The sequence below is a fragment of the Megalops cyprinoides genome, chromosome 5 (assembly GCF_013368585.1).
Source record: "Megalops cyprinoides isolate fMegCyp1 chromosome 5, fMegCyp1.pri, whole genome shotgun sequence".
Classification (NCBI taxonomy): Eukaryota; Metazoa; Chordata; class Actinopteri; order Elopiformes; family Megalopidae; genus Megalops; species Megalops cyprinoides.
The window spans coordinates 20975887-20993154 of NC_050587.1; the positions used below are offsets into that span (position 1 = coordinate 20975887).

The window sequence follows — 17268 nt, forward strand, 5'->3', positions numbered from 1 at the left end:
TCTGAAATGACACTGCAATCAAATCAGTACATTTTTTAAACCTGTGTCCTTTTTTTCAAAAAGATAAAGTAACAACATACAACACCTATTAAATAGAACTGATAAGGAACATCAGAGGGAAAACAGAATTAATTGTGCACCTAGATTTCACCAACCATGGGAGATGAGAGAATAGTTGAGCTTCATATCATTGTTTGGGAATAAAGAACAGACAGACAAAACCAGCCATTATGCTCCACAGTTTATTTTAAATTCACATTGTTACCCTGCTTGAATCCTTTTAGAAATACTACATTTCCAAAAATAAAATAAAAATATGTAAAAATATGACAGAAAATACATGTGTCAGATGCTAAACCTAAATGAAGGAATCACAGTTCATGTCCCTTTATAGTTCAATTTGATAAAAATTCAGAGATAATTTATTGCATTTATTACATCACTGCAATTCCCCTCAGATCTTTGTGGTTACCATAATATTCTATACTGGTGTGGTGACAGCAAAACTGCAGCATTTTATTTTAATCTCCAAACCCCAGACCTGGTGCACAATTTATGGGGCCAGTTTGTGCTTTGTAGGATTAGACATATCACAATCTCTGTCAAAAAGCTTTCTACAAGACACAAACAAGCAACAAAAATAACTTGAAATACACTTGGCGGGAGTTTAATAAGGCTCATTACTCTTCGCCACTCTTTGGATCTACTCCAAAATGGCGTTACATTGGTTTTACGGTAAACAGTGCAATTACACCCTCCCAGTTTGAACTGCAGAGGACACAAATTAGGTATGTTGAAGAAGCGATTACTGTAAGTGACTGTCATGCTATTGAGATATTTTCCATGATCCAGGCAGAAAAGGCAGAATCACAACATCCCAAAGAGCAAGATCATGCAGAAGAAGTGGGCCCCAGTGTAGCATAGTAGTTAAGGAGCAGGACTCGTACCTGAAAGGTTGCCCGTTCGGTTTCCCACAGGGGCACTGCTGCTGTACCCTTGGGCAAGGTACTTAACCTACAATTACCTCAATAAATATCCAGCTGCATAAATGGATAACATTGTAAAAAAACTGTAAGTCGCTCTGGATAAGAGCGTCTGCTAAATGCCAATAATGTAAAAGAAGACTGACAGTGATCATGAAAATAATGGTGCCGTATAGCAGGCCAGCAGACACTTTTGAAACACCCCAGAAGAGACCCTAGTATGGTCCACTGCTATGTCCCTGTCACAATGTGAAAATGTATATTTTGTAAAAAATTGTACAATGTTTTAGTATGAATAATACAAATAAGTGCACAGAGCAAACAACGTGGGAGATAAAAATGAAAACCAAAACAAAACAATAAAACCATCTTGCAGGGGAAACAATCGTTTGAGGGGAAGTGATATCACGGTGAGAGGAAATCCTATTCGCACGATTCCATGCTCTCTGGGCCAATGCAGTTTATTGCTTTCTGCTGATGGTCCCGGTGTGGAGAGAGCATAGAGATCTACAGAGTCCCAAGCCCATGGTCCCGTGGCCTTTTTCCAATGTTGTGCTGTAACCCGCCTCGCTGGCCCCACTTTTCCACATCGAGCCAATCAAGAACAAAACTGCACCTCTATCCTGTTTGTCTCTGGCCTGGTTACAAACAGGCAGGGTTTCGGATTCTTGAACTTGGAGAGCATGATGCAGTTCAGGTTATTGCCAAAAACACGTTACTCACTGGTCTGTTAAGAGCAATAATAATGACTATGTAGAACTGATAAAAAGAAACATGCTACATGTACGTCTGTGGGAGCGCAATCCTGTAGTTTGACTGCTCATTTAATTTAACGCATTTTAAAGATTTAGCTTTTTTTGCTTTTGCCTTGATTTCTAACAGCAAACATCACTCCTTTTTTATAAAGTTGTGTCATGTATCGCAATTGAGATACTGCAATGGAAAGCTAAGCAAACCTTGTCAGCCAGGTACCACCTTAGCCTTTTTCAGTCGGTGTAATAGAGGCACCAGGGAGATCGAAGCCTGGAGAGGCAGCTCGTCTTGTCTGACAGAGCTGGTTATTGTTACTAACTCTCCTTTCCCCTTGAATGGCAATAAAACACTGCACATTTGGCCAAAACTGAGTCATCATTACCATTGATCAGAGCAACACCTGTTCCACCTTACAGATGCCTCAGCCTCTCTGCATCCCACAAACAGAGAGGTCCCCATCATGGCAAGTTACAAGATCATTACACTGTGTACCAAATGATATGCCAACAAACACTGATTTGAACAGTAAAAGCAAGAACGAAACAAGAACAAGATATTGACGTTTTTGCCATCACAGCATTTAATATGCTTTGCTAAGGCCTTTGCAGGACTGCTGGAACATGTCTGTGCAGCTCTTGGCCATCTCCCGGAGAGGGGCGGGTCGAGGAAACACCTGGGCAGGAGATAGCGCGAGCACGCTTCAGGCATCAGGCTCCACCGCTATTGTCTCACGCTTCATCTGGGTTTCTGCGAGACAAGTTGCATGCACGTACACGCGCACGTAGACATCCCGTCTGCATGCAGCCAGCGTGCCAGTGTCGATTGTACGCTATGTCTGTGTGGCTGTTGTCATTGTTGTCTCCACGTACCTCCTAACAGCATTTCCATATGTTGGGACTGCTGTCCCCTCACTAGCAAGCTAAAGCATGTTGTTAGCTTCCGCTGGAAGTTTAATGAGTCACAACGGGAGTCAGCCACGTATTTCAGGCGTAACATCAGTTCTAAAACGAAAGCTCTCATTGGTCATTTGTGCTTCAGTCGGCAAAGGCTCAATCTAAGTACTCCAACCTCAAAAGTAGGTCAGAGGAGAAGTTCCCCTCCCTTATGTGCTGACACAAAACAAGGAGACCCCCTGGGGTGTGCTAAATTCCTTCGTAGTAGCACTGTGGGAGAGTTATCGCTACATCTCTCTGCTAGTCCTTTCCCAAAAGCTAATTTGGCAATTTGACATGGTCCAGATCGTTAACAGCATCAACCATTTCCTCTCCCTGCTAATGAAACAAACCTTTTACCCACTGATAAGAGAAATTTAGGGAGTGTGCCATTGTGATACTTGTGATACACACACACAAACACACACAGACATATGTATATGTATGTATATATATTATGTGTGTGTGTGCATGTGTGTGTGTGTGTGTGTGTGTGTGTGTGTGTGTGTGTGTGTGTGTGTATAAATGAATTGCATGAGGAGTACGTTCCCAATTCCCAGTCAAGCTCTTTCAAATCCCCCTGTTAAACTGGATAGATAAATTCCTTCCCTCCTTCCCTCTTCACCTACTGCATGTGCGTCACCCAGGTGGGTGCTACAGATTGAAGGGAATCCTTTGAAGTCTCTATAAAAATGTAGGCTGTTATGCAGGCCTTATTCTTGTTATGGCTGTATTTGAGCTGACATGGGCCTTATTGTCAGATCCTGTGGGGATATGTCATTTTGGCCAGCTCGGTCAGAGTTGGAGGAGATATTTCAAGTCAACAGGAACAGGAAGTGAAGAGGTCTCCAGGACCCGTGGAGTCAACAGGAAGGGCCCCCCAGCGCAGATCCTCAGAGGTGGGGGCAGCACACTGCAGTACATAGGTCCATTTCTCTTCAGAAGAGAAGAAAAGAGTTTGCCTCATTGTCCAACCGCATCCATCCCGCAAATTTCCTATCGCACATAAAGACAATTTAACCTGGATCTTACTGTGCTGGTGGTAGTAGACGAGGAGAAGAAGGAAAACCCTGGGGGTGTCGTAGGACCCCATCCTACCTCCGTAGGCAGAGGAAGGGAAGGGAATGACACAGGAGGCGGGTCCTCACCTCACGTGTGAGCCCTCGTGTGTGAATATCACTGTTCTCAGGAATCCGTTTACCAGGGGAAAAGAGAATTTCCTGTTCAAGACAAGAAAACTGAGAATTTCCCTTTTCTGAGGTGACTGCTTTTAAAGCACAGTGTTGAAAACACACACGGCTCTAATGAAAGAGTTGGCATGTGACTGCAACAGCACGCCTCCATTCTAATGCCTCATATCGCATCGGTATAGGACAGTACTACCCGCACACTGTTTCCTGCTCCTGAAAGAATTTAACAAAGGAAAACAAGGCAACATTTCAGCAGCAGAGGTCTTTATCTGGTCCCTATCTTAACACAACGCTTATTTTGAAACAAGAGGAAGGGGTGTGTTAAAGCGTGTAAGCTTTTTACGCCTAGATCACTCTCTCTACAGCAGTCAAGTGACTGGGAGACTAAGAGACGTTGAAAAACACATTTGGCATGGGCATGGCTCAGGAGCTATACACATTTACAGACTGTCCAATAAACATGTCTAAATTTCACTGAATCAGGTGAAGCTTTCTGCAGGTTTGGATAAAAGTCTGGAGGTTTAGTCTGGAAGCCTACGAAAAGCAGGGCCTTTGAAGTGTTTCTCTTAGACTACAGAAAACAAAATGAGTAAGACTGCTACAAGAAAAGCTATAAACAATTTGAAATTATTCCAGAATGATGTTAAATGTTAAACAACAGTTTGCGTCACCAGCTTCTGTACGCAAAATCAAATTTGAAATTACTGTCAGAACATTTGAAGATTATGCTACAACCTCATATCCTTGAGGTCGTTAACATTTTACATAATGTCTGATGAGACTGAAACAAAAGAGTGTGTAGAGAAACAATCCACAAAGGACACTCTTAAAGTGACTGTCCTTGGATATCCTCGTAAAAATTGACTGGCCATACCAGGAGAAGGTATGGCAGAGCACCGCGGGGCAAAAAATCAAAGGACATCAAAGTGATACCTCCGCAGATTATAGGACCCACATCCCACAAAAATGCAAGGCCATTCTGGAATGCCCATTGATTTCCGTCACGTTGGGTTTACAGCCTCCCTCACATGGCAGACAATGAACAGCTGAAGAGGAAAAATGAAAAAAGAAAACCAAAAGCCTGGCAAGGGCTGCCAGATTGTACCTCTGGCAGACTTGTTTGTCTTTCCATGACTGCATTGTGTTTTTGTCTTTAGGTGGGAAACCCCAGGTGCAAAACACAGTGACTCATCGCTGACTCTTCCTCTTCCACGCTTCCTCGCCCCGTTACTCCAAAACTCAGAAATGAGAAGCAAAACCCTTCTTTAAATTCTTTGCTCACAAAACATATTGCATTAGTTAGCGGGGGGGGACGACAACGTACACCCCGAAGACCACTTAACAGCTGCACTAGGCCACTTGATCAACCATCATTGAGAGCAACAGCAAGTAACACTACACTTCCTGAATCTTTTCCCACACCATCCTGTTTTTACTGGGGCTAAGTGGGAAAAGCACACATCCTTTCTTGTAAATGGGGGGTTAAGAGCAACCACCCAGGTTCTGCAACTTTCTTTGCTGATGCAGGCTCAAGTGCTTTTGTACTTTCTCTCAACAAACAATTCTCTACCTACCTCCCCTCTCAACAATAAATACATTTTAGCTCTTTGATAACCATTAATGTGAGGTGGCCACATCGGTTGTGGGGGGAGCTCTCCACAACAGCAATTCAGAGAAAGAACATGATATCGAAGTGACCCTGCCCATGGAATCTGTTATCACACTGACTGCCACAGCAGAGGTAAGGACACTGCTATAGTACATGTTCCGAATACACAGGGTGGCCTTAAAGAAACACTCCTTGTGCCAACAAAAGCATGATTCCATGCCCACTTGATCCCTGGTGAACACTGAACAGCCATGCAGACTGAGCCATCCATGTGCAGTGGGATAACACAAACTGTTGGACACAACAAATAAGTCATTAGTAACATTCAGCCACTACAGTAGGTTTGGTGGCAGGTTTTTGGTGCAGTTACCCTCCATGTCAGAGATATTAATTATCATCTTACAGCAGACATATATTGTCTTTCTCTTCAAGACAGTAGTCTTGCATGATGTGTGATTAGATGAATAAATGGAGGCCAACTAAGGGAGGGAAGGGAGGGAAATCAATATTGTAGCTTATTTCTCCCTTTTCTCTTACAATTACCTAAGTACATGTAATGGGAGCCTGTGTGTGTGTGTGTGTGTGTGTGTGTGTGTGTGTGTGTGTGTGTGTGTGTGTGTGTGTGTGTGTGTGTGTGTGCGTGTGTGTGGGGGGGATTCACCCTCTCAAAGGCAAATCTTATACTACATTGAGGTATCATATCAGGATATCTTCATTTGCCAATGTATCATTGCTTTATTTTTTCATTCCCCTGAATCAGGCTGCAGTTTTCAGGCATTGTTCAGTGCATTTTCTGATTGATTGATTGATAGATTGACATCCTCGAATGAGTATATCAAGTCTCAAATTCTTGCTTTGACCAGCAGGCATTACTTGTACATCTTAGTATTCCTTGCCGGCAGGAGACGCCGTAGATGCGGTTACCCCCTACAAAATTAAGCATTAAGAGAAAAAACGGTAACAAGCCGAACAAATGTTAAAATCAAAGCAAATGTAAGCACTAGAATTTAAATGCATACATTCATCCCCACCAACTGGCGATAGATAATAAGGATAAAAACACTGTACATATTTCAGTTCTTTCAATCTATTTCAAGGTAAATTATAAAATGCCAATTAGTTGCTAAGATGCTAATTAGCTGTCTGTCCTGGAGGCAATCTATTCATTTCCAAGATGCTGAATTTGCAAAACAAACCCATTTGTTTGGAGCTACTGACTTCTTGTTTGTTTTCTCCTTATCGTCCTTCCTCCCACCCTCTCTGTCTCTCCCTGCTTTGGACAATGGAGCCAGTGAATCACAATGTTGACCCACCTTCCACTTTTCCTCCACTGTCCCAGAACCATGGGAGCAGAATCCCTTGTTGATTGGCCAGTCCCCAAGGGCAAGCACAGAAGACAGATAAGGAGTAATGTGTCACTACTGCCACACCAGCTGCTCAAGAAACATTGGTCAGTAATCATGTCTCACATCTCAGTACTCATGCATATCCTACACATTAAATCAAATGGAGTTTTTTTGTTTCTCCCACGGTCCATACGTAAGATAATAAAAATGTCTTCAGTCTCACAGTCTTCAAAGAAAACAAGAATAATAAAGGGAGCAGACTCTGTCCTCAGCACAGTGCAGAGTAGTATTAAAATGACAACTGTAACTTTTCCACACCTACAGACTATGTACAACAATTGAAAGTGTGTCTATGTGTGCCTTCTGTAAAGTGTGTCTATGTGAAAACACATGTAAACAGAGAAAAACAACACATTTTGTTGGGATTGTGTTGACTTGAAAATAATCAGAACTAGCTAGTCGTCTGGCATAATGGTAAAGTAACTAGGCCAGTAACTGAAAACTGGCAGGTCTGATTTTTCAGGCACAACTTTTACAGTCTTTAATGTACTTAAACTGTACTGCCTCAGCAAATATCCAGCCATATAAATGAACAATACTGTAAGATGGGAGCTATGAGTCACCCTGGGTAAGGTGTATCCCTCATATCACTCCAGTATCTGCTCTGATGGAATTAGGCAACCTCTTCTATGTGATGTCCTGCTGTTCACCTGTTCAAATGCAGCGGAAACCATCTCAGGTCAAGTACCTGTACAGAGTCCCAGGACAGAGATTCAAACCCACAAGCCTCTTATTAATGTCTGTGACACCTATATAGAGTACAAAGTTGGTGCCAGGTCTCTAAATTGCTCCATTCAATGCATCACCCATCTCTGACAAATCCTGGTATCTAAACTGGTTCCAGTCTAAAATAAGGAGATAAATGTGGCTCAAAGACCCAGCCCACTGGGTCTCTGAGCAGATCTGGCATCCTGTTATGCTTTGTGACCACAGGACTCTTTTCTGCTCATATATGATTGCCTATATCTGAATTTCAGTGTCTGCCACCTCTGTGCAGAGTGTTTTTCCCTCTCTTGATGCTTGATAAGAGACGGGAAGTTCATTTAGAGTTATCAAATGTAATTACAGATGGTGATTAGGGGAAGACACCACACCCCTCTGTGCTTCTGTCACAATCTGCTATCATGAGTCACTAGCTGTTGACACTGCCTCAGAACATCCTCAGGGGATGCCTCCAACCGCAGCTCATGACTGTCTGCTAAACCCACATTAAATTCATTTAGTTTTCCATTTATACATTATTTTATCAGTCGATCCAGTTGAGATACAAATTTCTTTTACAGGGGCTCCTGGCCAAGAGTGCAGCTCTTACACAAAATTACAGAAGGTACAACACAATTCAATCTTCCACATACATAGTTATTCACAAAACAAAAACAATTAAAACTTTGCCATAGAAAGTAATGGATAATACAAACAAGATTAAATTCTGGGATTTTTTAAAAATCCAAATTAACCTACAGTGTGGCTGGGTAAGGTGATCGTGTCAAAGGTTTAAAAATGGTTTAAAAAAACACTCTGAGGTCAACTAAATGGACGATATCATTGTATCAGAAAGTGGGTGTATGAACATTGCCAACATGTGCAGAGGTGAGTGCCAAGCTTATCTATCGCAGTTCATTAGCTCAGCATGTACCATTTCTTCAATCTACAAGCAGCCAACCATTTTGGATTAAATTCAGTGGTAAGCAAGGTGCTTAGATTTTGTGATTACCATCCCACACATGATATCTAATCATCCTGGAACCATAAAACATGGGTCCGCTAAATGATGTGCTTCATGCAACTGAAAACGCATTGTCTCATAGCCACGGCAGCTTTCTAAAGCCTAATCTGATTTTAGATGCTGATGTGTTCATTATTTTCACAAACACACAGTTGATAATATTGTTTCCACTGAGTCAAAAGTTTATTCCCTCAGATTTCATTAATTTTGCAATGCTTTAGAATGGCATTGCAGTATCCGGTGAACAGTAGTAAATTAAAAATAAATAAATAAATAAAAAAACAATGAAAAAAGATAAAGCAGAAGTAGATTGAACATCAACTCCTTCTCTGAAATTACTTTAAAATTGCATCTGCAATTTATATTTAAGTTTGATTATTGAAATCAGGGAAATATTATCCATTTAGGCCATATGGCTTATGAAAATTAGGCCATTTTTTGGAATTCCCTTGAAAATTGAGAGTAAATAAAGTACAGAGAGCTCATCAAAACATCATTTACATCCAGTCACACACACTCCAGTGATCCCTGAGATATGAGTGTCATTATACATTTCACTTCATCAGTGACCAGATCAGGTTCTTACAGATGACATTACACCATTGATCATTTCTCAGCCCATTCCATTACTGAATGACACCTGAGGCCACAGAAATATGTGGTTTGCATGTGGTTTGCGGTTAGGACCATGAACGCCAGTCTGTGTTTAATTTAGGGAAATTTGAAAGGTAGGACCAGGGATTTTTATTGTGAGCAATGTCACATTTGGTACAAGAGAACAGAAAAATCAGCACCCCACCTAAATAGGTTAAATAAAATTTTTGTGTCATTGCAGAGGACACTGAAAAGGTTAGAGAATGAATACGATACTTGCATTTACTTTATTTATTTAGCAGTTGCTTTTATCCAAAGCAATGTACAAAAGTGCATACAATAAGTGTAATGACAGTATGGGGACAGAATGTTTACAGTTCCACAATGAGACAGTAGTTCTCAGCTGAGAGGACGCAGTACTAGCTTGTACTAGCTGCTTAGATACCAGCCTTTGATATTTTGAGAAAATCTTTCACTGAGCCAAATCTATGAATCTCTAATACATTAATGGTGACTATAATATGTTATTTCCTCATACCGTTAATAGTACTGAATAAGTAATTATAAAAAGCATGATATTTAAAAAAAAATCTTAAAATGTGTGTTCATAAAATGGTCTTTTATATTGATGCTATGCCACATATCCGCTGGACTATTTTCCATCTTCCAGGGATAGTAACATAGTGTATCTGTGCGAGTGAGTGTGTTTGTGGGAGGAAGGCTTTATTGTTGGTCCATCTGCACAAACCCCTACTGCCTTGCCCTCTGTTCATCAAGAGATAACTGCTCTCCTTCAAATACAAGTCCCTTTGTCATTTCCTTCCCATTTTCCTGCCTTTTCATTGGCTGGGAGATGCCCTGACATCGTACTGGACTAAACTTTCCTCTTGGTTTAACAAGGAGCGGACCAACGCATCCTTTATAACTACACTGTAGTTTGAACTGCGCCCCGATCGAAGTGGTTACGGACACAGAGAAATGCAGGAGCAAGACAAGAGATATTGGACGGTGCATCATTAAAATACTTTTTGCTAACAAGCGAGGCATGAGGTTATCTTGTAACTAAAAAGACCGTTTTTAGGAAAACAAGAGGACAAGTAAAGAAGTCAACAGAAAGGTGTCAAACAGGGACTCATCATGGTTTCAGCGTGTTTAGAGTTACTCAGTTTGGGAATGTGCATCGGCGGCACGCTTCTGGGGATGGTGGCGTGTGGTTTGCCCACGTGGAAAGTTTCAGCTTTCATCGAGAGCAACATCGTGGTCTCTCAGTCTATATGCGATGGATTGTGGATGTCTTGCGTCGTGCAGAGCACGGGTCAGATACAGTGCAAGATGCACGACTCAATGCTCGCGCTCACAAAAGACCTGCAGGTCGCACGCGCCCTCACCGTTATCTCGTCGGTGATTGGCATGGTTGGGTTGATCGTCACCCTCGCCGGGGCTCAGTGCACCAATTGTGTCAAAACACAGTTGGTGAAAGCCAGGATAGTGAAAGCCGGCGGGCTGATCTACATCGTTAGCGGCTTGGTCATCCTGGTGCCCTTGTGTTGGATGGCAAATAACATCATAGCGGACTTCTATAACCCGCAAATTCCACCGGCGAATAAGCGAGAGATTGGAGCCGCAATTTACATCGGATGGGCAGCCAGTGCACTCCTGTTGCTTGGCGGGTCGATGTTTTGCCTCCCCTGTCCTGCTTCTGCGAATTCCTCATACTCAGTTAAATACGCCTCACCGAAAAGTGCCACCGAGAACGGGGACTATGATAAGAAGAACTACGTTTAACTTCATAATGATGTGATGTCAAACAGTTTCTTCTTCACGGAAACAAAGTTGCTTTATATCTGTAATTTGAACTGTTTCAACTGGAATCGAAGAAATAACTTTTTTTGTGAAGGTGCGGGCGCAGTGTTTGTTTCCTGTGTATCAACACGCTGTCCGTGTTTCATTTGATGTGTATTTGTTGATACAGTCCATGACGTCTACACACTGTATAGCTGGATTTAGACTAGCAAATTTTCTTATGTACATAGGCTATACATGCATATTGGAATGATAAATACTTTAACAGCCAGCTTTTGAGTGATGTATGCCCTCTCTTATAAAATATCTGAAGTTAGCTCCAGTAAATGTACCAAAACCTTTTTTTCACAGACACGGTAATGCAATATTATGTGGTGTGCAATTTGCCAAACGTAGAAATAAATGAGAAAGTTAACAGGAAGAATCTGTGCGACTATGTGTAAAAAGCACAGCTAAGCTGGTCTTCACTTTCTTTTTCTGTCCAACTTTGTGTTATGACGGTATACTGTGCTTTGGATTTACTGCGTTGTAATTACCAACATGAATAAAAATATGGAAATGACTACTGCGGGCTGTTGTGTGCGCTGCTTTTCAAATGATACAATAGAGACCATTTAAACGATTTTTTCACTGTAGTGTATCATCACGCAAGACTCTGAAAACAACTGGATGATTGTGATCCCGCCAATGACTAATTCATAAACTTATTGTATTAGTTTACGCTTCCACCGGACTGCACGATGCAGTTGCGGCTGTGATATGAATTTCCACCTTTAATACTGCGCAGTTTCGTTGCTCCCAGACTCAACGTATTGCATACTTGTCTGGTGTCTGTATCTCATGACGATTCACCGAGAAATCGAAGGGATTCGTGTCAGTCGGTTTTTGATCGTTTCAAAATTAATAGACTTCTTTCTAAGACAAAATACATTGACAGAAATTAAATGAAGGGTTTTTTTTTTAACTTTACAGACATGTATCTAACAATGGAAACAGCATGATTATGTATGCACACCAGATGTAACCATTAGTTTTAGCGAACGTGGTTTTTCCTATCACAGAGACAGAGGCATTAGTGATTCCCTGTGCCTTTTGCTGTTCAGGCATAAACACAGTTCCCCTGACGGCTGCTTCCCCTTAAAACCAGCACGCCCAGGATAGTACAGCACAGTACAGCAGAGATTATGTCTTGCACTGTATAGTTTATTCACACACTCTCATTGTTTTCACACTCTCTGTGTTTTATGGTAGGCTATCTGAATCTCCACTGCAGGATCACCTAAAACCCCTCTCCATATATCTGAGTAGTGAGGACGGTTTTATTTTCGGTCAATGTCCTTCCGTTATCTTTTTCACAGCTGCTTACCCTCAAATCTGCTGACCTTTTTTTGTCCAATTTTATCCGCATTGTTATTGGTTGGGGACGCTGCGATACTTTATTGGATGACAATGAACTTTTCTGGGTGGTTAATCACACGGAGCAACGTAGAAAGGAGAAAGCGATAAAAGAGTGCAGTTTGGGGAAAGCAAGAGGACAAATAAGAAAGCTGATAGAAAGGAATATAATACAAAGGCGTCTCAACATGGTTTCAGCGTGCCTGGAGTTACTCAGCTTGGGGATGTGCGTGTGTGGCACGCTTCTGGGGATGGTGGCGTGTGGTTTGCCCACGTGGAAAGTTTCAGCTTTCTCCGAGAAAAGTATCGTGATTTCTCAGTCTATACACGATGGATTGTGGATGTCTTGCGTCGTGCAGAGCACGGGTCAGATGCAGTGCCAGATGTACGACTCATGGGCCGCGCTCGAGCCAGATCTGCAGGTCGCACGAGTTCTCACCGTTATCTCGTCGGTGATTGGCATGGTTGGACTGATTGTCACCCTTGTCGGCGCTCAGTGTACCAATTGCGTCAAAACACGGACGGTGAAAACTAGGATAGTGAAAGCCGGCGGGGGGATCTACATCATCAGCGGTTTGGTTATCCTGGTGCCCTTGTGTTGGATGGCAATTAACGTAAGAAGGCACTTCTACAACCCGCACATTCCAGATCCGATGAAGCGAGAAATTGGAGACGCGATTTATATCGGATGGGCAGCCGCTGGACTCCTGTTGCTTGGCGGCACCGTGTTATGCCTCCCCTGCCGTGCATCCGCGAGATCTTCATACTCAATCCAATACGCCTCAATGAGAAGTGGCACGGTCACTTTGAACAATGAATAACAGAATTTATCAGAAGTTATCTGCCTGTGATTTAAAATGTTAGAACTGTAGTCAAGGAGAAATATCACTTTTTTTTTTTTACTGAAAAGTAACCCTTTGTTCACCATGATCTAGTTTTAGTGGCATCCTTAATGTTGACCCAGAAAACATTACGTAACAGGCTGTCGCTATTGTCGTTATCTTCTTATGTGCTGTGGCGCTTCGGCTATGCGTTATAGCATAAATATTTACCTTGCATCTTTTGAAATATTTGAGCTATTGCGCAAAAGTTTGTTTTCTGCTCACTGGTTTTATTTTATGCGTATTTTTTGATTGAAGACTATAAAGCTTTTAAGCTGTACAGCATCTTTTAAGCTCTTTAGCATGTAACACTTTATCCTGTAAATGCATTTTGGAGTGATAAATATTACTGTTTTTAAACCTGAAGTCTTCTCATGATATCATTTTATTCTGTGCTTTGAGCTTGTTTTGTTGCGATGAACTACCAGAGTAAATAGCTCATGGTAATGACTTTTGTCGCTGTTGTATGTGTTGGTTCAATAAACCTGACAAAAAAGAGAATAAAAGACTGTGGTTTACCCCACCGCGTTACGTTACATTACTGGCATTTTAGCAGACACTCTTTCTTTAAAAAAAAAAAACAATGTTATCCATTTACACTGGATATTTATTGAGACAACTGTAGGTTAAGTACCTTGCCCAAGGGTACAGCAGCAGTGCTCCAGCGGGGAACAAAACCGGCAACCTTTCAGTTACACCTTGCACCTTAACCACTATGCTACACTGTTGCCCTTTTCAAAACCTGAAGAATTATCATTAAACCTTCCATTGGGTTGCAAAATGGTCAAAATTGTTCGGGAATCATTGGAAACCTCCGATTTTTTTATTTGTTTTGATCATTTTCTCCCCATACAATTAAATACTTGGCTTTTTTATATAATGATATACCGAAAGTACCCCATCATATCACCATTCCCCCATACTGTTTATCAATAACTGTCTGCAAATTGTTCCCCACACAAGCATTAAGCTCGTAAGTCCCCATTTATGGCTGTGAGTATTATGTAATACATGGACGTGTTGTGATACATAATACTCAAAATATGGCGTAAAGTTTTCTTTCATACTTCAATGTTTGGCTAGTTGTCTAGGTTCATTGATTTGCATGCATGTGTGTATGTTTATGTTGTAAGTATGTTTGGGTGCAATATCCAAGAAAAGTGATAAATACATTATCACTTTTTTCATATGTTATAGGTCTCCTCTCCACAGGGGGCGCAGCTGAGCAGAGAAAACATGGCCCTCAACTGACTTGGCAGGACACTGGAGGGAGAAACAGATTTCCCATAATATGTGTGTTGACCTTCAACCCCAGCATCTGAGGCCTGTTTCATGAAGCTTGACTGCAGAGGACCTTAATTTAGTTGACTTTGCTTCATGAAACAGGCCCCACTGAATCTCTTTCCTCCATTGACTGACTACAATCTCATCCCACAGGCAACCACCATGGTGGTCTTTGCCCCATTTAGTTTTATATTTTCCATGGAGACATGAATACAGTTTATGAGTGAAAACATTTACTTACACCATGACTGATGCAGGTTACTTCAGATGGCATTGTAGCCATGGCCTTACATCAATTAAAATCACATTTGAAGACCTACATTAGAGTTACTGTATATGACATAAATGTATAATATGTACATCTAAATTTATATACACATGTTCAAACAAATGAATACAGAACAAATGTCAGTGGACACAAAATAAACATTTAACATAATCTGCTTAGTTTTTGACCAAGCACAGAACACAACATGATAATTATAAAGATGCTTGTTATAACAGACAATGAGTCAGATGACTCAAATATACAATGCCAGAGTGAGATGAGTCCATGATTAAGTTTCTGGGTAAAGCAGGGACATACCACATGGAGCAGCAGGTGCGGTATCAAGGCAGTGGTGACTCAGAGGTCTGTGTCACAACCATGAGCTAATAGGTAATGAGATATCCACACAAGGCTGTGGGACAAGATGTTCGGAAGGATGGGGGGGGGCTGTTCCTCCTGACGTGTACTGGCGGATGTGGGGTATTGCTCCTCAATCTCTGCTACATCCAGCTTCCTCCTCTTAATGACCCAACACTCAGACCACACAAAAATCTCTGTTGGGGGGAGGAAAGGGGATTTTCAGAGTCATTCGTCCATTTTCAAGCTCAAAACCTTGTCCAATTTTGCTCCCCCACCCATGTTTGTAGAACCTACAGTTCTCAAAACCTTCCATGGCACACAATCAGACACTACAGTACAAGAAAGTAACACACAAATTAAAAAAAAAGATCAAGAAATAAAAAGAGAATAATGGTTCTTGATATGTTTGTTTGTGTAACATTCTCAGCCTCCAAAACACACTGACACAGTAATGGCCTGACTCATACCCTGGCAATTAGAGGAAACTGATTAATGAGGCTGACACACACACAAAGAATGTACTCAAGACTCAAAAGGTGCGTGCTGGTGCTACACAAATTAAAGTCCAAACAACATGAGCCACCAGGAAGGCTGTTCTGCTTTTGATTCCTGGGCATTAGCGATTAGCGCGACTTTTAGTCCAATTCTCTGCACCTCCTGTTCCACATTCACCAAGATGGTTATCTAATCATGACATTTCTTTCTAACTCTCACACATCCATTATAATCATGTGGATGAGGGCCGAAGGTCCTTATCGGCCTGAAAGCACATTTCCTGCCAGTGCAGCTGCGTACAGGAAGTAGCATCCGCTAACAACAGTAACACATGCGCATGATTAGTGCTTGGAAACAAGAGTACTACAGCATGCAGTTTCGGATCAAGTGTAAAAAAGCTGAACACAATAAAAGAAACATCACCAGAAACCATTACAGTTACCATTACAGGTAAAAGGCAGGCGCAATGAACTAAAAACCTACATCCTTGTATACAGTTAAATGGTGATGGTGATATAGATGAATAAATGCACAATCATGATCCTGAAATGGTGTTTCTGTTGATTGCATTTGGGATTAGTTTCCTTTCCCTACCACTACAAATATAAAGCTTGCATCACTGTTACCACAAATACCATTTAACAATATAAAGTGTTTAACTGTTTCATAGTGAAAAGGTCAACTTTGTAGTTATGAACGGATGAAAAATGACCTCCATCAGCATAAAGGCATGTCATAAAAGCATATTTGGAAAAGTGACTCATGTTGTCTTGCCAGGAAGACCTCCGAAAGCAGCCGTGGCCTCTGCTTAAGGCCATTGTGCAATGAAAAGTATTAAGCAAATTCTCGTCATGTGTATCAGTATTCTCCAGCTGGATTTCTTGCAATTCCCCCTCCCCAGTAGGGAACTCCAAAATCAGCAAATTTGGGTCCAGACAACCCCGCCTCCTCAGAGATGTGCTGTGGCTCACAACTTCATTTGGGAATGAACAGTGGCCAGAGCCTCAAACCCCTCACAGTATCAGGGAGATTACATGATCGAGAGGCATGCAAGCCTCTGATTTTCTGCCCTTAACAACATACCAAAGATCAACATGTACACCTGCCATCCTCACTCCAGACCACATAGTGTAAAATTCTGATTCTGATCCAGGAGCAGTCGCTGGGGACAGAATGTGCGTACACCACTTGCCGTTGCCTTCAGCGCTGTTTACTTCAGAAGGACACACTGTGATTTGTGTGTCGGTCCAGTGCACCACCTTGTGGCCTCTCTTGAATTAACTTACCTGAACGGCTTTCGCAGTACATAAAGGGTTTTGAGGATTGGAGATGGTGATTCTCCAAAAATTCAGACAAATGGTACCCGTTTGCTTGGATTTTTTTTTTTTTTTTTTTCACTTCAGTACAATGTGACTATGCAAGAACCCATGATCATATTACTCTGCAGATGCACAAAGCATCAGGGCAGTGCATGGAACTAGTCAGACTTAAGAGATGAAAAATTCAAAATGACAAGACAGCACTACATACAATTACAAACTTAAACATACAGGTAATACAGACTACAGAATATATACATATGTGGCTTA

General features: G+C 41.6%; 2 protein-coding genes across 2 annotated transcripts; both read left to right on the forward strand.

The window, feature by feature from the left end:
* The first annotated feature begins 10039 nt into the window (after positions 1–10039).
* Positions 10040–11553, forward strand: LOC118777541 (claudin-5-like). The gene has a single exon (XM_036528577.1). The coding sequence runs from the start codon at positions 10331–10333 to the stop codon at positions 10976–10978; it is 648 nt and encodes a 215-aa protein (XP_036384470.1). The 5' UTR covers positions 10040–10330; the 3' UTR covers positions 10979–11553.
* An 892-nt stretch (positions 11554–12445) lies between these two features.
* LOC118778227 (claudin-4-like) lies at positions 12446–13442 on the forward strand. The gene has a single exon (XM_036529653.1). The coding sequence runs from the start codon at positions 12580–12582 to the stop codon at positions 13210–13212; it is 633 nt and encodes a 210-aa protein (XP_036385546.1). The 5' UTR covers positions 12446–12579; the 3' UTR covers positions 13213–13442.
* Positions 13443–17268: the final 3826 nt, after the last annotated feature.